Consider the following 26,993-nt stretch of genomic DNA (forward strand, 5'->3'; position numbering starts at 1 on the left):
AGGCTCAGGTGTGAAATGTATGGTTTTCAGGGTTTTTATCGGTTTTCAGCGTTATTTTGTTATCGTTTTGATCGTTAACTCGGTTTTCCTTGGTCTTTTCACGTGTGTTATGAATAAATCTTCTTTTTTTCAGTACCGGTACTAGTTTTATTTTGTTGTATTTATCCGCGACACCTTAAAGGCCGGTCCGTGAAAATATTGTCGGTCATAAACCGGTCCGTGGTGCAAAAAAGGTTGGGGACTGCTGATTTAGAGCTCTTTGTCTTTATAGCAGTGAAGTATCTGAAAATGATATAACATAATAAATGATAGTTGTGTCTTTTAAAGGCCATAAATCTCCTTGCTTAGTGGATCCCATTCCACTCGCAACTCTAATTATGACACCTTATCTTGCAAAACCCACCCATAGGCTTCATTTGAAATAAAATTAAAATAAAAATAATAAACATGTCTTTCCATAATTCGTTTACAAGTGTTCTGGCTCAAACTTAAGTTACTACTGTTCATTTTACATTTTGTAATATAGTGAAAGGCATGTTTTGTGCTGCTCTGCTGCCATCAACAGGTAAAATATAGGAACTACCAGGATGAAACATCGCTCCTATATGGAATGAGGTACTTTACTTCTTTTGTTGCTGTTATTTTTCAGGTCGTCATATTATGTGTAAATGTGCATTGCACAGTCATAGTTTTGCCCCCCCCCCCCCCCCCCCCCCCCCCCCCCCCCCCAAAAAAAAAGAATTTAAAAGACACTGTCTGGTTTAACATATATTAAAGTATATTATAGCAACGTTATAAACAACCTTCCTCCTGTTTTGTGTAATGTTTACTTGGAGTACTTGGAAAGTATTATTTTACACATTGTACCATCAGTGTAAGCTAATTTCATCATTTGCATGATGGCCCATAATTAGTGGCTTAAGAACTCTTAAAAAACTGAGAGAGAATTTAACATTAAAACACTCCTTAGAAGCTTGTTATTTTATTGCTCCTCTATTTCCAAAATAGATTGGTTTAAATGCATGCAAGCCAGCGTGCAATCATCCCACCCAGTTTCTTGCACATTTTTTTTAAAATCTTCTAGTAGTTTGCATGCAGAAGAAATCAGCATGGAAGAAACAAATTCAAGCATTGCTTTGCTCAGTTTCATTTTCTGAAAGAAAAGCTTCATTAGCTCCCTCTTCCTCACATGCATCTCCCCTTCCTCAGTCTCCATATTTCTCCATGCTTTCCTCTTTTTTAGTCAAACCCATACTGAGCCCTCTGCTCGCCTCTCCTCCCCTCTTCACCTGCCTATCTCTCCTCACACACTCCTCCCTCCTTCCTTTCGAGATAGCTCTATTAGGCGTGCCGCTCTGTCACTTCTCCCTGTTTCTCTCTCCACATCTGTCTTTGACGTGAGTCCATGTTCATCATTGGTTAAGAACCGCGTCAAAATGAGTTTGCCAGTGAATTATCTGTCTTTGGAAAAGATAGCCCGGTACCGGCACGCCTGCTCCACCGGGTCACCCTGTGCTACAAACAAGCCCATCGACATCAAACCTCGTGGCAGGAGAGGGTATGGCTCATCTTAGAAACTGAAACTATGTCGCAGAGGGTATGCCAGAGAAGGGACCTAATTTTTTTTCATCTGCATGTTTCGAGTTGTTGGATATTCAATGTATTCTGCTTTTTTTCTCTCTTTTACTTTTTCTTTGTCTTGTGTGTCGAAATTATGGAGTAAATAAGAACATAAGTGGTAAGAGAACTCAGAAGGGAAATTTAGTGAATCTCAAGGGTAGTTATGCGTCAGAGTAATTTCTCTTTATTGCTTTGTGTGTATATTGAGACTATGTTATATGCATGCGTTTTAATTTGTGTTTGTACTACTTCTATAAATGTACACAAAGTCTGTGTGTTCTCTGTTATCAGAGCATTAACTGATAAATAGTTTCACCTGGACAACACAGACCTGGAGCAGTGTTCACACCCAAGTGTTGTGTAAATGGTCGTTGCTTGGTGGCTGCTTGTGTTGTTTAGTTTAGTTCTGCTTTTTTTGTCTTGGCTCTGCTAAACCTTTAGTGCTGGACTGAATAGTGTGTGTGTGCATTTTTGAGTGTCATTGCATCTCCATGAGGAAAAATGTCTTCTTTTACAAAACATGGTTGCGAGCAAGGTAAATGAAAAATATGCAGGTCCAATCAAGTCATTATGGAAAGCTTCAAGTCCTTCTGCAGGACAGGTCCCTTCACTAACTAGACCTGAGCGTAAGCCAATCATCGGAGCACTCTGTCCATTAAGGCTCACACAGAACTGTTAAGACCTTGTTAGGTCAATTTTCCAACTGCATTTCTCTGACAAACATGTACCCCTGAAACTAAGTGTGCTCATCAGCCTGTGCGTGCGTGTCTGTGTGTGTGTGTGTGTGTGTGTGTGTGTGTGTGTGTGTGTGTGTGTGTGTGTCTGTGTGTGTGTGCCTCTGTAGCATTTAAATATGAAGCAACAGTAATGGCTGGTGGCGACTGTAAACATATAGATATGGATGGAGCCCTGTCAATACTGTGACCTGCCATCTGTGCTTCACTCCCTTAGTTAAGTGCTATTTATATCAGCGTTGGCTCGGGCACCATATACTGAACATCGTCCACGAGAGAGGCTCTTTAAAAAAAAAGAGAGGGCGAGAGAAGAAGAAATCAATAATGCTGTCAATTAATGAGGTTGCTTCATCCATGTTACTGGTTTCATAAGAGGAATATACACATTTCAACACTAGGTGGCAGTAGTGTTTCTCTGAGTTGCACTGAATTGCAGAGTCTGCTATGCAGTTGTTTTAAAGCCAGTAATTTAATGTGCTTATTAGAGAGTAGTTAAAGTATATACAGTATATTCTGAAAATGTACGTATACATGTTATAGTAATTGGTTATGCATGTGTTATACATAGCTTACTATAAACAATATATAACTAAACATAACAAGGCATAAAACAAGTGCTAATAGCAAATAAAATGTAAAAATCCCCCCAAGAGTACAGCAAGTAAGACCCTCACTTCACACATGTGTAAACCACCCACCCCCTCCTCAAACGATCACACCCAACTCTCTTCTTAAGCAGGATAATTTTGTTCTTGATCTTTGTGTCTTGCACCTCTGTGCCCCGGGGATAACGGCTTAGTATAGACTAAATACTCACTATGTATAAATGTGTGTTTGTGTGAATAGATGCGTTTGCTTGTGGGTTACATTTTTATTCACAAGATACAGTAGGGAGGGGAGCCGTATATTGGTTATGCTCAGAGGGATTTGGGACTCGTGCGGTTTTAACGTAGAAGAGAAGCTGCCAGTTTTCTGAGGAATGTCTTTTGTTGTTCTTTCTCTGACCACATGGAATGTGCAGACCGTGGTAATAGGATTAGTTTCACCACTTTGGCCATGTTATAAAGTACATCATTCTGCCATGCTACACTGAAAGCTTTAGATGTGCCTATTACAATTACTTTGAATCACATGACTGCATTTTTTAACTGTATAAAAAACTACCAACCCATCTAAGGCACTGCTTATAGAGGCAGAGGCACTGAGATATCCATCAGGGTGAAAGCTCTCAAAGTGTTCATTTTTGGTCTCCCATGAAATCTTAAGTGGATAGTATGTAAACCTAAACACAGGGCCTCAGCATGAGATTTAAGACAAGCAGGCTAGTGCTTTGTAACTGTGCACATATACGTTTTTAGTGGGGATTAATTTGTTACATGTATACATGTACGGTTAGTGGACCATGTCAATACTGTGACACTTTCACTTTCCTCAGGTCCTCATGGTTCTTCCTTCCTGTGCATTGGAAGCAGATCCTTTTATATAAACTCTGTCTTGTATTGAATTGTATATGTAAATCCTTTTTCTGATGCTTTTTATCTCTTGCTCTATTTCCACTTTTTCACAAAAGACGAGGATAACTCAACTGATGTCACTCGCACTGTGGGTGACAAAGAAAATCTTCTCGGCGCTTTCAAAATAAAAGTGCTCAAATAATGTTTATTGTTATATGGATTGTTTTTTTCCCTGTTTTTGCACTTGGTTGGAGATTTTTATTTCTTAGGGCACAATTGTTGTTTTTTTCCTTTGATCCCATATTTAAAGCATTTTTTAAGCAAATAAGCAAGCTGTGATTAAATATTTTTTAATCAGACTCTCAATAAATGCACCATACTTGCATCTGAATATTCCCTGTGTTGTCTGCTTGGAAGGTGCCATATTTCTTTTGGGATCACATGCTGCAGATGCTGAATGACTGGTGTGACAGACAGCTGTCTGTTTGGGCCTGGTAGAGCCAGTTGAGCTTCTTATATATGTATCTTGAGTGTGAGTGCTGAAATGAGATCACTTAATGTTAAAATATTTAAGATAATAGTGGAAAGAAATGTATTTTCCTGAATACAACAAGGCAGTCAGACTTTATCTTGTTGCCATTTTTAGAAGTTTAGAGGTGAATAAGTTCATTTTTATATATATATACCCAAATTTCCCCTTGTGGAACAGTTAAAGGATTATTCTATTCTATTCATATCTTAGCAGTTTATTCCCTCAGTGTTTACTCTCAATTTGAGTGATGAGTCTTCACAGAAGACACCTGTGTAGTGTGGTTGTACCTTTCTGTATCAGACTGTCTTGACCAGTGGCATTCATAGCTGCTGGTTTCAGGTTACTGTGATAGCAGAGTGATTGACACTTGAGACTATTGTTTGAATTGCCTGGGGATACAAGCCCCGCCCTTTAAAGAATTACTACTACCAAAACAACTCCTCCCACCCAGGACATAGCCCATAGCTGCTGCTCAGGGAAGAAGACCGAGTGGGGAGTCATGTAACTCTTTGACAGGGACACATATAAAAGACAGAGCAAGGGAGACAGAGGTAAGGGGCGGGAGGGGGGGAGGAACAGGAGGAGATCTTATTTCAATCAGTCGGGGAGGGGGGAAAGAGTGAAAAAGAGTAACAGAGCAAGTGCATGGCTGGATTAGGAAAGTGGAAGACCACATGCTGATCTGGCAAGAAAGATAAGAGCAATTGAGTGAGAGGGAGAGGGAGAGCAGGGTAACAAGCCGCCTACTTTCAAATGATCTGAGCTTGACGAGGAGCAGCAGCGTGGTATTGTGCTGGGACGGAGGTTTTGCTGTTGAACAGCTCGGCAGACCTAACCACTCTACCGGACTGTGGGAAGTGAGCTCTCTCTGGATCTCTTCAGACCAGAGAGGACTTTAGGAGCACAGCGGAGGCTGGCCAGTGGGCTCCAGGTGGCCCAGAGGGCGGGTGTGTGTTTGGTTCTATGTGCATGTGGACTGCGCATATGTTTTGTGTTTGAATGTGGAAAGAAGAGCGAGACCATGAGTATCATTCTTAAGCCACGGTCACGCTCCACCAGCTCATTGAAGAACACAGAGGGAATATGGTAAATAGACCAGAAACTTTTTCCCTTTTGGCTGCGTTTCCATGTTAATCCTGCTGCATGTGTTTGTGTGTTTTTTGTGGTTTGTGTGTGTAGGTGTGTGTATTGCTCTATTGTTCTCCATCTGCCTGTTTGTTTCTGTCGCAAATATTTTTTGCTCTTCCTTGCTGGCACAGTCAAAAATCCTTCCTTTCATTGTTTTTGTCAGTGATGCTTTACTGTGTGGTGTGTAGCATCATTCTTCTCCAATCAAAACTTCTCCCACATGCCAGTTATGTGTTTCAGGGACTGTTTTCTGTGGCTTCCTCTGAGATCATGAACCTTACTATTTGTTAGACTGCATCAGACTACTTCATTGACATGAGTCTGGCTTGAAGTGATCCCAGAGTCTTACCCTGAGTATGCTCTTCCCAACTCTCATCTATTCAGCCGAGGAGATTATTTAAAACACAAGACAGCAAAGGCATCATTCATCGAGGAGCGTGTCATGTTGCACCATGCGCTCTCGTGTATGCACATGGCTCCCATTAAATTCAGGATGCAGAATGCAGTGCCAGAAGCGCAACTTGTCCTGGCGTCCCCGGCTTGTCTCCTTCCCCCTCCTGCCTGAGCTTGTCCTTGCCTGTTAGCATTCATGTCTGTATAAGAAACTGCCCTGTGGCTTGAGCTTTGGCAGTTAAAATTCACTTTTTTCACATGGATAATGGATCAGAACAACCTTAGGCAAGTGTATAATATGCTGAAGTGTCAGAGGTGATGGCAGTGCTTGTGTGGCCTAGCAGCACGTGTTTTAAACCTGACTGACCTTGCGTCAGTCTTCTCACACTGGTATATTTTAAACAGCTCTACAACCTCCCCAACAGAAAAACAAGGCTCAAATGAAGTGAAGACATGCAGCAGTAATTAGGTCTTCCACTGCACTAGTTTCTCCAAATAGTCCTCTTAACAGTCATTACTGTACCTGATACGGTTTGAGAGGGTGTAAAACTCACAGTGTGGCCGTGCATAAAACTGACACTGGTGCTAGTGGTGACTGCAGCATGTAGCTTTCTCTCAATAAAGCCGAGAATCTGGCAGTGCTAGGTTTGTATGAGCCATCTTTTTGAACAACTACCAAAAGCAGCACTCAGCTGGACGAAGCATGCCGCCTCCTCAGTCTGTCCTGCCCTCCTCTCTTCTGTTATTTACTGTTATATGAAGGGTTCTTTCACTAATTCACAGCACTGCTTCTCTTTCATGGTTCTTATTGCTACACTTAGAAGGCAAACATAGATTTGTGACTAATAATGGCGCTTTAAATATCTGAATCGTTAGTGTTATTTCAAGTTATGGGTGACTGTAGGCTTTTTTGTAGCTATATGGTTATGGCGACAGAGCGTGTGTCTGTATGCTCAATTGAATGCTCATGTGATTGCGTGTTTGAGTCTGTATAACACTGTTCCGCGGCCTGGATGTGCGATCTGTCCCCTGACCTGAACAAACTCAAACAGACCCCTCTCCACCCAACCTTGCAAATGTAGGCTTGTGTACATGAACTTTTGGTATCCATCAGAGTGTTAGCTCAGTAAACATGGCTTGAGTTTTGGAGGTGATGGATAAGGAAATGGGAAGGATCGGATGTTTGTGATATCTGGTTAACTTCATACCTGAAGAAGCGCTTTTTCCCCTTTTCCACCCACTTTGTAATCATCAGTAATATCTGGTGTGATCAGATAAAGAATGAAAGAGCAGGAAATGTGTGATTTTAAACTTGAGCGTTTGCATCTGGCTTTTGTCAGTCCCCGTTGAGCATTTCAGGCAGGCAGTAAATGCCAAAGGTTACGTGTCTGGCCTGTCATAGGGCCTGAAAATGTGCAAGTTATCAAACATTTTTCCCAGGTTTGACCTTTAGCAAGCCAGTCCTAAGATGATGCATTAGACTGAAAATAGGTCTATATTTAAGTGGAGCTCAATGTATGTAGGAGCAGAGCTGTGTTGCTTTGCTTTGAAATATGTGAACCGAGATGACGCAGCATTGCCATGGTGACCTCCGTCTTTGTCAGTCTTTCATGATTGACTGACTTTTCTGAATGGTGCAGAGAGTGTGCGCTAAGGTAGTGTCACAGCTTACAGTGAAGGATTGGCATTATTGTATTTGACAGGGCAAGAAAAACCAGATGGAAGAAGTGGGAAAACAAGAGACTGCAAGAAGCTGGGAATTAAATTCAAACAAACATAAAGCTTTACTGAAAACAAGGACATTACAATTTGCTTTCTTCTATGTTAGAGTTACACTTAAATAAACTCCTATATAAAATGTTACCATCACTAAAATTCACTAGTCAGTGACACAGTGAATTTCAGTGATGATTTTAAACGCCAAAGACAGATTTTTGATGCATTTGCCAACGGATGAGTGCTAATTTCATGTAATGCATGTGCATTTGCAAAGCTGCTTGTGCCAATGAATGTGTGACGATGAAGGGCTGTGCATGAGTACGGGGCAGATAGATGACGAGTGTCTTGGTTATCAGCGAGTAGTCTGCCACTTATCAGCCTGACCTAATGCATTTAGGGTATTGGCCTCCTCATAGTCTGTTTTTTCAGTTACTCATGTTGTTGTTGTTGTTGTTGTTGTTGTTGTTGTTAATTTAATCTGAAAGCAGCCTTTTCTGTCATTTTTAATAAAATATGACAGGGAAAGTGCTGAGCATTACCATGGTACAGTATTTTGGCCAGGTCTCTTAGTATAAAAGCGGAACAGCAGACATGAGGGAGCCATTCTCCCATTATTAGGTTCACCATTGTGCTTATAAGCCTGTGCAGAGAAGAAGGTTGAGCCCCAGATGCTCGCACAGCTAAATTTCTTTCCTTTAGAGTCAGAGTCGTTTCACTGAATTTCCTTTTTCTAGACTCATCACAACTTAATCTTAGAGGTATCATAACACCGTGACACAATAAATGAGTGCTCACCGGTCAGAAATGTGCTACTGTGAGGAGTATGTTCTTTAAAAATGTTAGCGAGTTGCTACAGCAACAGTAGCTAGTTATAAGCTAACATTATACCAGCTAACATTAGGTTCAAGTGTCCAAAAAAAATCACACTTTCCTTTTGATAAAGAATTTAATTATATTCTCACATCATGTTTCTTTGCTAATTACCCAAGACTGAAAACTTCTATGTTCATATGTTGATTTTTATGCTTGAACACTTTGACGGTGTCATCTTTGCCTCAAGATGGGACTTCACTAATAAGCGGGTGACGTGTCTGTGGTTACGTCCAACTTTTGTAGACAGTTTTTAAATATTATTTTATGATAGTTAGTTTCAGTTTACTAAAACATACAATATCAGTACTAGAGCTGGGCGATATGAGATTTTTTCATATCACGATATGTTTTTTTCATTTCAGGCGATAACGATATCTATCACAATATAAGCCAAATAACTATATTTGTAAGATTTAAATGTGCTGTTGCTCACAAGTAAAATGTGAAATAATCAGCAGCTTGTTTTTATTTAAATATTTATTTCCCATAATAAGTTCAACAGGGTAGATGTACTTAAGGAACATGAGACTTTTTCAGATAAATAAAGGCAAATATTGCAAACTACACAAAAGGCAGCTGCTAAAGCGTTTAAGTTTCAAAACAGAACAAACGAAACAGACTAAATTGTCAATTCCACTTAGAAACAAAATATTAATTCTAAAAATAAATCTTAGTTTGTTTTACAGAAGAACAGACAAAACTGACTAACTTTTGTCAATATCAAATAAACTGAGAACTAAAAGGAAATTCTCAATCTCTCCTTGTTGTATAGCTTAGCTTTTCAAACAGTTTTAACAGTTACTTTAGTCTGACAAAAGCCGAATGACGAATTAGCGCTTCCAGTCAGAGACTGAGGCTACGTCCACACGTACACGGCTATTTTTGAAAATGGAGATTTTCCGTTTCCGTTTTAAAAAATAATCCCGTCCACACATAAAGGCAGAAATGAAGGAAAACGCTGTTATGAACATGCCAAAGCAGCAGGTGGCGCTAGATTCCTAACCGTGCAGAAATGTTGGCCAATCAGAAGTCTAGAAGCCTCGGTGGGAAAAAGTAAACAAAGCTGGGGCATAGAAGCAGAACCGAGTCGTATGTGTGGAGGGACAGTAACTGTGTGTATATGTAAGCATTTAAACACTGCAGAGAGTAGAATTAACAGTAACAGTATTGTAGAAATTCATTTCACCGAAACAATAACGTGGCGCACAGTGTGACGCATGCACCAGTTCATTGTATTTCCAGACTTGCTTTCGGCACAATTTACAGTGCACGCTACTCTGTTTTTTGTCAGACTTGAAATAGCCGAAATACCTTCACACTACGGAACTTCTATGGCTCTTCCGTTCGACAATCTCTCCGGCATTGGAACCATCATCTGTTTTCTCTTCGGTCACGCTCGGTTGATTTTTCTAGTCGGCACACTCATTTCCTCCATTACGCGCTGGCTGCATTACCCGCTGGCTGCTTCTCAAACAAACCCACGTGCGGCTTGGCACTTGTGCTGTACGTAACAAGTCACGCGACGTGACGCTGCGGCTGTGATTGGTTCGGCTCTGCGCTACTTAATTTAGATTGGCTGACCTTTTTTTTTTTTTTTTTTTTTTAAGAGGACGAGAGCGGCGAGGTCTATCGCGATAGCTTAATTTCTCTATCGAGTAAAAGTTATATCGCGATACATATCGTTATCGTTCTATCGCCCAGCTCTAACAGTACCAAAACAGCTCTTTTTGTACTTCAGAATGAAGAATTTAGACATAATTTTAAAACCTCAAAAAAATTGTTGCTTTTATTTTAAGTATGCAAAATAGTCATGTCACTCTGTACTGTACTGTACTGTACTGTATTTGCATTACATCCAGTGTTACCTTTAACAACTATTCAAAAAGTTTGCATTCATAGAAACTAAAATCAAGCCAGGTGCACATGTACTACCCAACAACATGGTCGTTTCCGAGACAGGTTCTAAACTATCATAATTTTAGTTTCAGACATATGAAAGAAAAAAAAAAGAAAAGTTTCAGACATATGCTACTTTTTTTTTATCAGAGCACATTGTGTTTAGCCTGTGTGCTTTTCAGTGGTGAAAAATCACAAAATAAATCACGTACATTTAGGACTGATGATACCATCAAGCAGAGGTGTTGGCTCTGCAGTATCTCCAGCAAACAAACATAGCTTTTCTGTTATTCAACATATGCCTGCAACAAATGTGTCATCCGTGCCCACTCTTCCATCTGTGGATGTTACAGTACTGTGGGTTTTTTTTCTTCTTATCTTAAGTCATGGGTGGTTGTTTTGCATTTAGAGCAGGGCCAGGTTTACCACACACTTCAGGATCATGTACCTCACGCCTACAAACATGCACGGGATCACAATCCTCTTAAATATATACACATTTGAATGCTTATACATGCGCAGTTCTTTCCTTGTCCAACTCTGCTGCCTGCTCCCCTCTGTGCCCTCGGCTTTCTAAAATAAATCCAGTGTCATCTTTCCTCTGTCTGCTTCAACGCGTCTCTGTTCTGATTCGCACAACTGCACACTTTCCACATTTAAATATGCATCAATTTGATTATTTATATATATTTTTTAAAAATGATCCCTTTCACTTTTTTTCAGTTTATGAGATCTTTTTAGACACTGTGCATAAACTCAAAGGAAAACATTGTGTCTCCATTACGTATTGTGTCTGGTACTGGTGCAGATTTTCTTGTCCACCAACTCTGAATGACTGTTGGAAAAACAGAGCCTCACTATCTGCAACTCGGCTTATTATTTGTCAAAGACACTTGTGCACTGACCTCTTTCTCCAGTGCATCTCCCCGTAGCTCTGTCACGTCATCTCCCGTGGTGTTTGTAATTGCTCAAGTGACCCAGGGCTAAAAATGAATGAGTCAGTGATCTATGCCATTTAGAGTGTGTGCTGGAGACGGACGGACAGAATGGGAGAACTGACGGAGACAAAAATGATGTAGAGCCAGACACAAAAAGAGAGGCGATAAAAGAGCTGTGCAGTGTCCTTAGGCATGTATGTGACCCAGCCACGTCCTGCAGTAGAAAGTCACAGCAGCCACTATTCATCTATCTCAGTGCGCTTAAAGTTTCTTATTTTTAAATGGACCACTGCTTTGCTACAGTAAATTTGAAAGGTTTTTGGCAACAGTCCACCCTCCCTTTTTCCCCCCATGCAACCCAAACTCAAACACGAAACTCCACTCCTGTGAGAAACTTTGCTCCAAATATTCATGTATGCTCTTGTAGCTGCGCACTGTGGATGCCACGCACTCTATAAGGTACTTTTATGTTAGCATGTGTGTCCTCTTCTCTTTTTTTTTCAGTGAATCATCTTCTCACACAGGCCTGATTTTGAGCTTTACGTGTAATAGAGAGACATATATTTATATAAATTAATAGGTTGGAAAAGTGCATTTAATGAAGTTTTTGTTATAAACTTGTGTATAACTATAGCTATTTGGCATTTTAACCCAAATTGACAAACCTATTCCAAGGAAGCTTTCTGACCATGTGCAAAAAAGGAAAGGCCAGTGTAAAACTAGCCTGGACTCTTATTATCTATTCGTCTGTCCCTTATTTTGTCCAAGACAAAATAGTGAGGCAACCTTAAACCTTTCAATGTGGAATAAGACAAGTGTTATCCTTGTGATGTTCAGCAGATGGGATGTCTGGAACTCTATTAAAGAGCTTTCTGTCATCAATCTAGTGCTTGCAGATCAAATGTTTATTTCCTTGCCTATTATATATATCTCAGTTCTGGATCACTCCTTTTTGGGTAAACAGAGGATTTCCATTCTCTTAAGCCCTGAGGTAACACAGGGGTTTTCCCCCCTGTTTTTTTTTAACAGTAATTCTCATGTATTTACTCATGTGTTGTTGTTGATTGTCACAACATAGTCATAGGGGTGTTGACGTTATTCTGTTCTTCTGTTTTCTGCTTGCTGAACGCAGGAAAAAAGCTATATATTCCCACTATGATGTCATTGCCCGTTCAATACCCCACTAATTCAAGCACATAGATCCATTGTGTCATTCCTGAAGAGGGTGTGTCAGTGGAATGACACTGTACACATACCCTCGCATGCTGGGAGAGGGGTTACGTGTCTCTGGTTTTAGGCGCAAATGGGAGTAGACGGTAATGTCAAAGTAGGTGCGATAATGAATCGGTCGTTACGCATATGCTGAGTATTCTCTTTCAACACTTTCACGGTGTCATCTTTGTCCTGTTTGCACACATGAGCCGCACACCCATTAACACTTCACTACAGAGCAGCTGGAGAACGGACCGACTTGTGCAAGGAATGCCAACTTATCAGTCACTTGTGTGAGTATGTGTTTTCACACCTGCAGTGAGGAAAACAGATGGATTACCTGACGTGATAAAAAAAGTGTGTGGAAAAGGGGGTTGTGTGTGTGAGTGAAGATAAAACTGGTTTAGAGTGACACACTTCTAGAAGAGAAGTACTTTGGGAAGGAGATGGGGTGATATGCAAGGCAAGAGCTGCTATAAGAGTTTGAGTAGGCATGTGTTTGTGTGTGTGAGAGAGAAAGATGGATATAGTCATGTACCATGACTGCAAACTACTTTGCAAGGTGACAAGGGCAATACCGTTGCCTTTTCTTGCATAAGGCAGATAGCCAAGCTATCAAATTCCACAATCAAAGCTTGCACTTGTTTATCTTTTTGCCACTCCATGAGATTACAGCGGTGACATTTAACCATTTAATTACTGTAGAAAATATGCCCAGCATGTCCTGTGTATTACCTTGGGTATCTGACCATTTAGATGCGCAGATTACAAAGTAACTGCACTACAAACGTAATCTGCTTTATTGTATTCCTATTTCTATACCATGTATGAAATTCATACATTGGGCATCAAATGGATATCAGTGACACTTGGATTATAACATGTAACAGAGAGAGTGAGTGGGAGAGAGAGACAGCCCATCCATAATGAATGGTCCTAGGAGTGTAAGGCTGATACTTGGACTGTGTCAGCGATATTGCTCTGGGGGAGGAAAATTCAGCATAATGACTTGTTCTTCCTCACAAAGTCCCTTGTGTTCACAAACAAAAACCCAGATTTTGTCATTATAAAGTCATTAGATGTAGCTCTTGGGTCAGTGAGTTGTCTTTTGCTTAGCCCCCTTTTTTTTGTAACCATCAACCCGGCGGCGGGCCTATTTTATAAGCAGTCTTCAAACGACTGTAACACCTTTACCATTTGTGCAAGAGACAAAATGCAAACGGTTTCGGAAAGAAGAGAAAACGAGCTTTGTGAAGATATTTGGTGTATCACGGTAGCCCAAAGCACTCACAAGGCACTGCTGTCTAAACACAGTAAGAAAATCAGCGCTTCCTAGATTTTACTATGTGTTTCAGGTTACCGTAACTCCTCAACCAATTTGGGCTAGAGAGAACATTAAAATGGTTCCTGAAAGATGAGAATTATGACTCTATGATACTTATGAAGGGTTAAGTTGGGAAATAAACTGCAGAAATCGTACAAGATCAATAATTTGTCGTTTTGTAGTGAGAAGGAATGTTTCAGTAATGTTTTAGGGACATGCTTTCTATACTATGCAAGCATGTATTTGTGCACGCTCGAAGTGCTCGCTCTGTTCTTGGCTTCCTGTGCTCTTCCACATGGAAGATGATCGAGTACTGGACACCACTGACAGGTTAAATCTGTGTTAGTTTTATTTCAGAGGATGCTGATAATCAAGAAGATAACAATTATAATGATAGAGATGTCATTCTTATGTGCATTGAGCAGCTTCCTGAGGGGAATCCCCCCTGACCTTTGCATTTACACCAGACAAGATTATGGGACTGCTTAGTAGCTGTAGCAATAAGGCAGATATCCCTGATGATTAGCGTTAGTCATCACCTGGGTGAACAATCACCTAGGAGACTAAGAAGCTCACCATGACGTCCCAGCCGGAAATGGTGTCACTGGTTAAGAAATACCTCTCAGCTATGAGTCAGTGGCGTTATTGGAGCAGGGGTATTCCCAGTGGCTCTCTGTGCAGTCTTTAAACAAAGGTTAATGTCTGTAGTTGTATGTTTGATGGCTCTGTATCGTGCAACATTTGTCGTTTACTGTTAATGATGTGCTAATTAGCCTGCCACCAATCATAATCAGCTACATAATAAATGGATGGCTCATTATAATTGTAATAGATGAAACTCGTGAGTAATTTAATATCAGCCAACAGTCCACAAGTAGCGTGGACCCGTGGGGCTGACATACCTATGGAGTAGACGTGCGTTATGCTTTTTCAAAGCTCATCACCTTGGGTAATGGGGGGAGCGTGTTATCCCTAGAGCTGCTGAAGTCAAATGCAACAGCACGTAAGGGAGAAAAACTGAGGGATTGTGTGACTGTGTGTTGAGCTATTTCTTTAAGAGCACATTTTGTGTTGGTGGACAGGGCACATGTAAGAATATAAGATGAATAACAGCATTATGTAAGAATATGCTAATTAGCCATATGCTCATTTTGCTCATGCTAGTTAGCCAAGTGGAGCTAGTAATGACTTGTTAAGGCAAGCTAGTCTCTACAAAGCTAATGTGTAAGGCTCATTCAGATAAAGAGAACAAAAAATGCGTCAGAATTACGCAGTTTATTTTATGTTGATGATCCAATCTTAAATTAATTAAGTGACTGTGATTGGGGTGATAAGATACTTTTATCTCTCCCTTAAACTCGTTGTGAATCATAGACTATAGAAAACAACATGGACATTTTTTGTCTGTCACCAGCTTAGATTTTAAAGTGTGATGTGGATCTGATTGTGAAGAGAACATGTGAGTAACAAAGTAGGCCAGCTCTAATAGGTATGTTGGATTACTACCCTCATGGGCACTAGCAGGTACCATAATATACAAAATGATTATCTTATTCCATTTAATAAGTTTTTACCGTGGTAATTATCCAAGGGGAACATACATTTGTTTTCACATTGACCTTTCTACAGCTGGATTTCTTTTTTTGAGCCACATTATTTGCTTCCCGCTGGCAAATAAACAGAATGCAGGTTGTATGCTTTGCTTTTCAGACCTGGAAGCTAAGCCCTACAAAGACATTTTTAAAAAGAAAAATAAGTCCAGCATGTTATGCACATTAGATTGGGCAGATTAAGAAAAAACTGCACATCAAAATTCTTCTGTTTTATTTTATTCCTATGCCATGTATGCAATTCCTACACTGGACATCACGTGGATATCAGTGACACTTGGATTATAACATATAACAGAGAGAGTGAGTGGGAAAGAGACAGCCCATGCATAATGAATGGTCCCAGGAGTGTAAGGCTGATACTTGGGCTGTGTCAGCGATATTACTCTGGGGGAGAAAAACTCAGCGTAATGGCTTAGTCTTGCTCACAAAGTCCCCCAACCAGAAATCAAAAAAAATTATTATAAAGGCCTTCTTTTCTGTACGGTCTATGCTAATAATTAAAACCATGTCTGGTATGAACCTAACTATGGATTTGGAGATTTACCAAACCAACCAGTGGACATGAGAGCCTGGTGCTGCAATGAAAAGTCATCAGCATCGCTAACATGTGACTAATGTGTACATAAATCCTGTGTTTTCCGGAAGCATAGATAATTGGGTTTTATTCTGGAAATTTCCCTTCCTTTTTTTCACCATTGAACTTCAGAAATTTTGCTTGAATCTGTCAGTGGTAGAAATCTCACTTTGCAAGATCAAATAACTTTTTTCACATACTGATTCTGATATTTGTTCTTTTCTCTTTATCTAATTACAGTTTCGATGTGGACAATGGCACATCATCAGGTCGAAGCCCCCTGGACCCAATGGCCAGCCCGGGCTCAGGCCTCATCCTGCAGGCCAATTTTGTCCACAGTCAACGGAGAGAGTCATTCCTCTACCGCTCTGACAGCGACTATGACCTCTCACCCAAGTCCATGTCGCGAAACTCCTCCATTGCCAGTGACATGTGAGTAAATGGTATCTTCTGCTTCCATCCCAACTTTCATAAAATTAACAATAATCCTGTTGAATCCTGATAAATGTCTTCTTCTTCAGCTTGAACTTGAGACCGGTAGAGTTTGGGATTAGTGAGATAACTTTAGTTTTAAATCTGGGTTTGCAAAGTTATGCTGGTTTACTTCTAAAAGAGTTATATAAAGATGATAATTCAATCATAACTGGCATCAGAGCACATTAGGTTGGGTATAACAGATCACAGAAAACCATGACCAGCTGACCAACCCATTCTCTAAAAAAATAGCAGCACAATTTTTAGAAGATCCTGTGTTGCTCAATGCAGGGATAGTGTGAGTGTCTCCAGTTTTGAGAGGAATTTGGATTCTCGGTCATGGTTCCAGCTGAAGGAATAAGGATAAACATGTCCTGCACACCTTTTGAATGCATATAAGAAACACTTTTTATAGCGTAAACAGATGTAGTTGCAGAAATATCTTCCTTTGCTTTAATGACAGGACAGAGTGTGCAGTCTTTCCTTTCTGGCTTTGCTTGCAGTATCTGTATTGCTTTGAGCCTGTATTATGTTCTTTTAATTCGTCGTACTATTCCTAGATTAAAGTTTATTCTTCATATGAAAAAATGTGCAGCTGTCCGTGTCTGCGATTATTCATCTGGCGACAGCACCAAGCTTTTTACGTGAACTTGCACACAGCTAAGCCCAAAAAATGTGGATTGACTTACTGTGTTTATAAGCAGTGTCAGGGTCACTGTGACTGCTTAGCATTGTTGTGGCTGTTAGGCTTAGTGGAGCCATGTAACAGAAAGATGTCCCAGGTATTTTCAACTCGCCCTGTAATACAGTCCCCAGGTCTCAAAGCTTCCATCCTTTGGGCCTTATGGAACGTGTGCATGGCCTGCAGATGATTCTGGTGTCATATCTATTCTTGGCCACATTCAGCAGCACAGAAACGGCACGGTGTAACAAACCATTCACAAGCATCCGTCTATAGGTTTGTTTTCTCAGAGTTACTGGTTTGTGTCTCCTAAAGATAATGGGAAGGATTTGTGCTCTGAAATGTTCACTTTTATGTCTTTGTTTTATCATTTATCTTTTATAATCGTGATTTTACATTATCTTACAGCTGTAGCAAAGAACTCAGACTTCCCAGTAACACACAAATCAGCTGGTATCTCCAGGGTCAGAGTATATATATTGATAGCTCTTTCGTGTTTCCCACACAATGGTGCCTATCCAGTTACATGTACTGTACACTTTGTGCTACAGGAAATAAAAATATTGACAAAAAGAGCACTTGGATCTGCCCGAAGGAAAGACAAATAGACAAAAGGATGAATAATAAGGAGTTGCAGTAACCTTAGACCTTGTTCTTGCTGCTGCTTTTTGCTCTGTGGTATTACACTAGTTACCATGTTTTAAAAAAACCTGCATGTTTCTCTCTTTTACATCTTACAGGATGAAATTTGGAAGTACAATAAGAAAGCTTTATGAAATACTTAATAGCATAGCTTTATAAACATAAATCCAGGTCAAGTCAATGGAAGGAAATTGTTTTCAGCGACCTCTAAAGTTCAGAACTCTCCAGAAATTATAGGAAAACTCAAAATTCCATCCATCCATTATCTTCCGCTTATCCTCATTACAGTCACAGGGGCTGGAGCCTATCCCAGCTTCTCTCGAAATAGAGGTAGGACAGGATGTATCCCCCCCCCCCCCCCCCCCCCCCCCGTCGCGCCCCTGCCTGTTACATTTAAAAAACAGAAGTCGACCCAAAGTGCTTTTATTTAGTGGAATTTGCAAATTGATGACATTTGCTTTATAAATCGAAATAGACTGCTTTCCCATAAGCTGCCTTTTTAGGTTAAAACTACTGGTATCAGTATTGGTAGTGCCATTACTGGCCTTGTATTTGCTGTCAGATCGATACCAAAATTTGCAGTATTTACTGCACTGGTGCTGCCAGGTGTTCGCAGAGCAGAGCCGTGGGGTTGTTCAGCAGTGCAGTAAAGCAAAGAGGCTCTGTGACACTAATCATCACCTGAAGCTGTTTATGGTGTTCACATAACTTGGAGGTCAGCAGGTACTGACTCAAAGTTTACTGATTAAATTTATTTTACCTTGGTTGACTGAGAAAGGCTTTTCTCTCCCTTAACAGTGTTCACTGAGGTGTCCTTAAGCAAGGCTCATAAACCCCAGCTCCAGGAGCAGCGTGTCTAGCGACAATAAAAAAAAAATGGGGGCAATCAGTGAAGACAAGACAGAAATGTGCTTAGCTAACTTTTACCTGGGTAAATAAAAGTCAGTAAAAACATGAAAGAAGAACTTAATGATCCCTATAGGTGTAGATAGGGGCAAAGAAATGGAAAGAAGAGGTGCAAAAACAGCTTCCATGTTTTACATTATCCAGTACCATGAGAATAGGTTTGGTAGTTACTGCAAATGTCATTGAGCTACCTTACGTGTACAGTTACACAACAATAAAGCCCCTCAGTTCTCTCACTGAAGCCTAATACTGCCTTTAAACTATTGAACATTGTGAAGTATATGGCCTCCTCTGATTTGTGAACATAGGGACAAAGGCATGGAAATGAATCACCCTTCTGCTGCTGAATCATTATCATTATACTGTGAGTCTGCGTCTAACATAAAACTCTCTCTGTTTCTTCCAGTCATGGTGATGACATGATTGTAACACCCTTTGCACAGGTGAGCGGTTGCACCAGTTTTGATGTCTTGACGCCTTACATACTGCCATAATGTGACGTTCAATTCTGTCATGTCCCCCTCAGGTTCTTGCAAGCTTGAGAACTGTACGAAACAACTTTGGTGCATTAACTAACCTACAACAAGACAGAACATCCAATAAGTAAGTTTGGAAGGCTGTAAAGCTTTACTGAAACAAAACCTTGCTGTAGTGAGAGGACTCTAATAATCAGTGTGACCAGCTTATGATATCTGATCACAGTCACCTTATGGCTGAGTTGTTCTACTCTGCATGTGGCAGTAATTTGTCATTCACATCCAGTGGCGGTCCTAGCCTGTTTGGCGCCCTGGGCGAACTCTGCCTCTGGCGCGCCCCCCCCCCCCCCCCCCACACACACACACACACACACACACATAAAACATATTAAGGATTGTACATTAACAAAAAACTGTTGTCGGAACCATACTGAATTTCACCAGAGAAACACACACACACATATGAAAAGAGAGAGAGTATGCATAGTATGCAAACGGCTACCAAACAGCCATCATAATTCATCATACAATGAGAACAGGACCAATCAACAACTGACAATGACTAATTAATATTAAAATCTGTAACATACTGTATTGTTTGGAGTTTAGTCTGTTACTGTAACCCACATAATTTCCTTAATTTAATAAAGTATTCTGATTCTGATGGTTTCAGGATGACCTGCCATTATCCAATGACACATCTGCTTACCTGTATCTTTTGCTCGTTTCTCCTCCTCTTCTTTTCTCTTTTTTCTAAACTGAGCACCTGATGGCTTTGAACTTTTCTTGTCCATCTTCCATTGGTTTTAATTTTGCACTCCAATATGAACACAAATCCCCCAACTCGAGGATCGCCACGACATAACCTAATAGACCTACACCTTAATTCACAGACTCGCTTTGTCTAGGGTTTATTTCTGGGATTTCGCACAACTCAGGACTCAAAACATCAATACATAATGGGCTTGGATTTACAACACTATGAATGAAATGTGCTTTGTTTCGAAGCAGCCGGCCCCTCCCCTTTCGACGGGTTGTGTGTTTGAGACTTTAAATCATCAAACTGTAAAATAGAAATTTTAAATTGTTACCCCTCTCTTTACCCCTGGTCCTAAAGTGTATGTTTATTTTCTTACTCTTCTTATATTTATTGTTTGTTTACTTGCACTGCTGTAACTGGAGCCTCGTCGTCTCGTCTCTCTATATACTGGACTGTATGTAGCGGAGATGACAGTAAAGTTTACTTTGACTTCAGCAGCAGGCTGTTTGTCTGGTGTTTTTGTTGGTTTGTTTGTTTTTATTTTGTTTTATTTTGCGAGTTGGTTATTAGATGCTGCTTCAGCCAGCCAGAGAATCCCCCGCCGCCCCGTCCTCTCCTCCCTGTGCCGCACGCAGCAGGCGCACCTTGCAAACGGAGGGCGCCCTTACTCCCAGCAAATGGGCGATAGAAAACCGATCGGTGCCTGTGCCATTCCTAATATGCGCTGGCATGACGTCAGGGCAGCATGAGAACGAGCAATTTTAAAAAAAAATTTTTTTGCCGATGCCCGTGATGCCGACCCCCACCACGATGCTGCCCCGGGCAACCGCCCGTGTCGCCCGTATCAAGAACCGCTACTGTTCACATCCTTCACCTGCCTGCACTGTCTCCAGTGCTCACACATAGTCGGGCTTTGCTCGCCCTCTGCTGGATATATTCAGTATTACAACAACAGTGTGACTGTTGTAATAGTCACAAAAAACCAGCAAAAGGAGATTACGTTTCTTTACTTACTGTTATTTTTAGAGTTAATAACCGACTGTTTTGTGTGGCTCTTTGTTTCCCCCATGACAGAAGATCACCCATGTGTAACCCACCACCTATCACCAAGACCACCTTCACAGGTACGTAGACAGAAGAACGGCATGACTTGATGATATCTTTGTCTACTGTGTGTCCTTGTGTGTACGCGTGTGGTTCACAGCACTTTGTAAAGCAGTATTTACCTCACTTTGGCACACAGGGATCTCTAGTGCGGAAGCAGATGATAAGCAATGATAGTGAAATACAGATAATAACTTAAAATATGTAATAAATGGCTCATTCATTGTCTAAAAGCTGGTGAGCAATTCTGAGTAGAACTAAAAGGAGAGCCTTACCAGAGTAGTCTCATCCATAACTGAAACTGGGATTAAATAGTTTATAGTAACAAAACGGAAGCGCTATCATTATCATGATGTCTTTTATCAGTTTTAAGATGATAAATATGATAACAATGAAGGGCTGTCAAGCACACAAAAAGTTGTGCAATAAGTCCAAACAAACAAACAAACCCATGAGCCAGAATATAAATATGAACTGTATATTTCACAGAGAAGTGGTTCACAGCAACAATAATTAGACTGTCCGATAGTATGGTGAAGTGTTTGTTTTTATTTGGTAACACGTCTCTATTCTAAGAAGCACTCATGGGGCTGTAGCAACAGACAGATCACTGTTCCCATAACAGATTAATAGGTTGTGTGTGTGTGTATATATATAGTAATACTTGTCTTGGATAACCTAATGTGTTGAACACATTGGACAGATACCCTGTACTGCACAGATTGTCTGGTCTGCTTTAAGTGTTTTTGTTGTGAGGAAGACATGGCACAGACAGTGTTAGCTGGCTAGAATAGACTTGCCCTTGACAGTCACTTTGCTTTTTAGCAGTGTCAATGGCTGCAACCCAGCTTGTGTTTGCAGGAAAGACCAAATAACCTTCACCATTAATAAATAATTTCACTGTGCATTGCTCGGTAAAATGATCATGAGCGCGCACGCACAAACACATGGACATAGATATGCTCAATAAAAGGACAAAACTATATATTATTCTATATATTTATAAAAGTCATTTATTAAGGGTGCCAAATTTTTGCTTACTCTTGTATTTGTGGGCAATCCTTACAGATGTTAAAATCGAAATCTCAAGACTTACCAACCTGCTTATATATTAAGAACCACTGACATCGTGCTATATTTAGAAAATAATCTGGTGCACAGCCCTGCCATAAACTGGTGACAGCTGTGAGTCATGAGCATAATTATTTGAGACTATTGACTGATACTTGTAACGCAAAGGCTTATTGAGCCTGCAACAAGTCGCATTGCAGAGAAAGACAATAAAGGGAGTATAATTAAAATTAAGTCGGTAAATCAGTCAAGGAGAAGATGCTGGTCAATAAAAGTGAGATTGCATGTAGGGCTCTTTGCCCCTTCCTCTGCTTGTCTTTCCATCTTTAGCTTCCTGCCCCTGCTTGCCAGAGCAGTTTTTTTTTTCCTTCTGTTATCGGAAAGATGCACTAATAGTTCTTTGACCTTTTACCTGTTGTGGATGAGAATAGTTGCTGGTTAAAGTAAAGAGGGAGAGACAGACAACGATTTCAAGTTTCAAGCAATGCAGGCAGGCAGTAATTTGCATAATTGATTCAAACGGTTATGGCAGCTTTTTAAACATTTAGGCACTGAGGTGAGTTTAAAGAGATGCACGTGTCACTCGCATTCAGTATTCAACACAGTAGAATTATGTTTTTGGTTACATTCATTCTTTTTCCTTTTTTTATTGCACGCGATGCGGCCAGAAGCTATTTTCAAAGCTGATGCTAAACTCAGTGTCACAAGAGCTGTCCTTCCTCCCGAGCTCTGCGTTCTCCTTCCTTTTCCTCCTTGCTGCTCCTCTTCCTCTCTCTTCTTCTCATCGTCTCCCACTCCAACTTCACTGTCAAGCTGTTCCGGTACATAGTTTGGCTGCAGCCCTGCGTCTGTGCAGCAGAGTGGCCTCTCTGAGCGCCGGTGTCTGATGTCGCACTAAGCATGAGAAGAATGTCATTGACGTCAGTGCAGTTGCTGTCAGAAAGAGTAGCACCCCAGCCACTGACACCACACCAGGGAGAGAGACACCGAGAGAGAAAAGGAGACTGAGGGGAAGCGAAGCGAGAGACAAAAAATAGGAGCAAGAGAGAGAGAGAGAGAGAGAGACAAAGAGGGGAAGGATGATCAGTGGAGAAGTGTGGGAGAGGAAGGGGACTAATGGAAGCAGGGTGGGAAAGATTTGTCAAAGACAATGAAGCGGGATAGGGGTTCAGAGTATGAGGTCATAGAAAGGCATTGTTGTGCACAAAACAGACCCATATGGTAACAAAATTAGTGTGCATCTCTTCCAAATATAAAGCATGAGATATTAATAAAATTTACTTATCTTGTCCTACTTGTGCAATCGAGAGCTATGAACTTGAAAACTTAACTGTACACATTTACATCAGTAAAGTCAATATGAAGACAGAGCAGTGTTTCCCAAAGGCTTTAAGGCACTTTAAACACTTCCTACAAATGCTAAGTTGATATGGCATCACGAAACTAAATGTAGTCCTCGTGTGTTTTAATCTGCCGCTGCCTTGTCTGTGTAACTGAATTATGGCTTTAGTGACCACACATCACAGATCACATTGCATTAAACCCCTGTGTGCTTTCCTAAATTAGTTAAGGCATCAATATTAATTGGCTTCTGACAAGGTGACATTTTCTGCTAACATAGGCTGACTTTGAGAGGTGCATGTCTTTGATCTCAAACGAAAAGAAAAGGATACCGTGGCACTGCGATGTCGGGCTCATCACGCTAAACCGCTGCCATCTTCACCATATGGTCTGCCATCTATTTGTTTACCTCTCTCTTTTGGTGTATTTGTATGCTGAGCACATATTGGCATGCATGCACACTCAGTATAGGGAGCTCCCAGCTCTGGCTTCTCACTTCCAGCAGTCCAGTCCATGTTTTGATGATCTCCCTTCCCCATCCACAGTGCGGTCCTCTCAGGCTTTAGGTACAGCTTGGGGAGAGCAGCACGTTTGGCTACCAGGGACGCTGAAGCAACAGCAGCCCACCCCCTATACACACACACACACACACACAGCATCCATAGGAAACACTGTCCAGCGTACACACACAGCACTGGATTATACCCTTTGCTTCCCGGATACCATGGATGTTTTCATTGGCAGAGAGGCTATGGAGACAAAATCATGATGTGTTATGGTTAGCATTTTGTCTGGTGTGAGTGTGCATGTGTATGCATGTGTGCGTCTGTTGGTGTCCGTGTTTTTGTATGTGTGTGTGTCTGTGAGATGTATTTCTTAACCATGTCAAGTTGCTGTGAACGATCTTGTGTTTGTTCCACCCTGGACAATAGTGACATGGATCTTGCCTGGTTCTGAGCCTCTCACTGGATCCTCTTTTCCCTGATCCCCGTCTTCGCTCCATCCCTCCTATGGCAGACATGGGCCTGCTAAGCAGACTGTTGTTCATCTTGCTACATGACTGGAATTATACTTCTCTTATGAATCATACAGTAAACCCTATACACCCAGATCACTGAGTAGAATATGTGTGCTGTGTATGGGTGATAGTGAGGAAGTCTGTTTTTCTGCTGTTGCTCTCTTTGCTCTGTGGTTTACGTCTCTATTCTCTGCCGATGTTTCCTTACTGTTAACGAGCATCTGGACACACTGAATTGACTCGGGGTGGCTGTTTGCCATCCATCTCTCACAGCCATACTCCCAGGGATTGTATCTGACTTAAAAGGAAGAAGCCGGGAACTGTGGGACTGCGGTGAAGGTTTCTTTTCTCCATGGGGAATCAATGAGCTTGGCTACAGCTGACCTCTGCTCATCTGCGGGTTAGGATACGGGACATAAAGGCCCTGCTCCCACGCCCCCCACCCCTACCCCCTCAGCTGGCTCACCTGTCCAGTATGAAGAGTCACCCATGTGTCTACTCGGGGTATCCCAGCTTAGCTGTTTGTGGGGTGGGAGACCCCGGGCCTGGACCGTCCACTAGCCCTCTGAAGCGGGTCCTTACTGATCCCCTGCCCTCCTGTCTTGCCCCTGCAGAGGAGGCCTACCAGAAACTGGCCACTGAGACCCTGGAGGAGCTGGACTGGTGCCTGGACCAGCTGGAGACGCTGCAGACGAGACACTCAGTCAGTGAGATGGCTTCAAACAAGGTAAGAATAGCTAAAAAGTTGTTGTTGTGGGTTTTTTTTTTTTTTAATTCATGGCAGTATATGTTATAAGTATTCTCTGTCTCTGTAATGTGGAAGTTGCTTCCTGGGTTTCACTTTAGTGTTTGTCTGCTTTGTTTTAATTTTGTGGCGTTTGAGCAAAATATAGTGTAGTGCTGATGCTGTGTGGGACATGCAGTACACTGTATGTGCTAAACTCTACTTGAAGTTGCACTTTTACAAATATTTACAGTATATACAGAGTTTCCTGCAGATTGAAAGTGCTAAGAAGCTAAACTACTAAATGAAGCTTGACTGCTTAACAGAACTGCGTTCAATGATTAACTTTATATATCTTTTAAAAAGAAATTGTGCAGCACACTTTCATGGGAGTTGTCATGTTGCTAACCCACGCCTGTGTTTTTACACGTCCATCTAAAAGAAAAAGAAATGTAAAAATACAGTCATTTTACTCATCTTATACAAAACTCTTGTATAAGTTTAAATGCCGTAATGGCTTGGTTTTTTTCTTGGACAAAGCTTATGTCACTTTTAGCACTGCATTAGCAAACTAACAAACAATAGTGAGATCCATTGTATCACAGGCTGTCGATGTAGTTGATTTTAAACATAATTCCATTGTCTTCAGACCTCCTCATCCCTAATAATGACTCGTTATGAACCCACTGTAAAAGCAGCACTGTAGAAACTTGATTCTTCCACATTTTGTTTGTTTTTGTGTGTGTGGTTGATCTATGTGCTGCTTGATTATGTGGTTTAATGTCTTTCTTAATACTCGTCAGTCATTACACCGCACATTGGTCTGTTTATGTTGTATGGTCTATATCGCCAGTGTGTGAATGTGTGTGTGAATGGGTGAATGACTGAATGTAGTGTAAAGCGCTTTGGGGTCCTATGGACTAGAAAAGCGCTATACAAATGCAGGCCATTTACCATTTACCATTTATATATGTTAGCGATAGCATCGTCATGCAAGCGAGGAGTTTTGGTATGAGCATGCTCAGTCGCTTCCACTGCGTGTGTGTGTCCGTGTGTGTGAGAGTGTTAGTGTGCTGCTCTGAATGCTGATCAGCTCTGGGCTGTGGTGATGTCACACACTGTGATGTCACACGAGGTGGGACGAACCAAGAGGAGAGACAGACAAAGGAATCAAACAAAAAGCACAGGTTCACCTCTGATGTTAGTGCGATCACACACATCACGCTGCACATCTACCTCATTTAAATTTTAAAAAATCACTTCTTTAAAAAGAGAGAGAGAGAGAGAGAGAGAGAGAGAGAGAGAGAGAGAGAGAGAGAGAGAGGTAAAAGAAAAACTGTAACATGCTCTCTTTTATCAGCACAGCTATCTTTGGTCGTCATGGCAACAGCCACAGGCTCAGCCGCCCTGCTATCTCACTCCAGCAATGCACACATACACACTCACACACGTACAGACAAAGACATCACATGTAATACAGTCGCTACATCTCCCACACATGGCCATTACTTTATGTGTGGAGCCCGCAGACTTTAACATCGGTGTTTAAAGGTATCCTCAGCTCATCGTCGAGATAAATAAAAGAAACCAAAAAAAAAAAAGATTGAATTCATTTGAGGAAAATGGAATAAAATTACGGAAAAATCACTTCTCTCAGTGTTTGGGACCATTGTTAAAACTCACCGCCCATAAAGTACAGTTCCTTGTGGGTTCCCATTCATCATCTCTGCTCTCAAATCAGGTCACAATATATTCTGGTGAAATACTGCACGTCACCTCGGAATA

General features: G+C 41.1%; 1 protein-coding gene across 6 annotated transcripts in view; it reads left to right on the forward strand.

Annotated features, from left to right (window-relative positions):
* Positions 1–26,993, forward strand: part of pde4d (phosphodiesterase 4D, cAMP-specific) — a 206,100-nt gene that overhangs the window by 167,517 nt on the left and 11,590 nt on the right. For 4 of the 6 annotated variants that reach the window (XM_026186601.1, XM_026186600.1, XM_026186602.1 and 1 more), the window contains 5 exons: positions 16,251–16,442; positions 19,121–19,157; positions 19,241–19,317; positions 21,025–21,074; positions 25,099–25,211. In XM_026186601.1, the coding sequence (XP_026042386.1) occupies positions 16,251–16,442; positions 19,121–19,157; positions 19,241–19,317; positions 21,025–21,074; positions 25,099–25,211 (469 nt within the window). Of the gene's footprint in view, positions 1–1,073; positions 1,559–4,926; positions 5,427–16,250; positions 16,443–19,120; positions 19,158–19,240; positions 19,318–21,024; positions 21,075–25,098; positions 25,212–26,993 lie in introns of those variants that run through there. The other 2 variants (XM_026186607.1, XM_026186604.1) reach the window with 2 other exon arrangements.

This window comes from Astatotilapia calliptera, chromosome 12 (assembly GCF_900246225.1).
Source record: "Astatotilapia calliptera chromosome 12, fAstCal1.2, whole genome shotgun sequence".
In the NCBI taxonomy this organism is placed as follows: Eukaryota; Metazoa; Chordata; class Actinopteri; order Cichliformes; family Cichlidae; genus Astatotilapia; species Astatotilapia calliptera.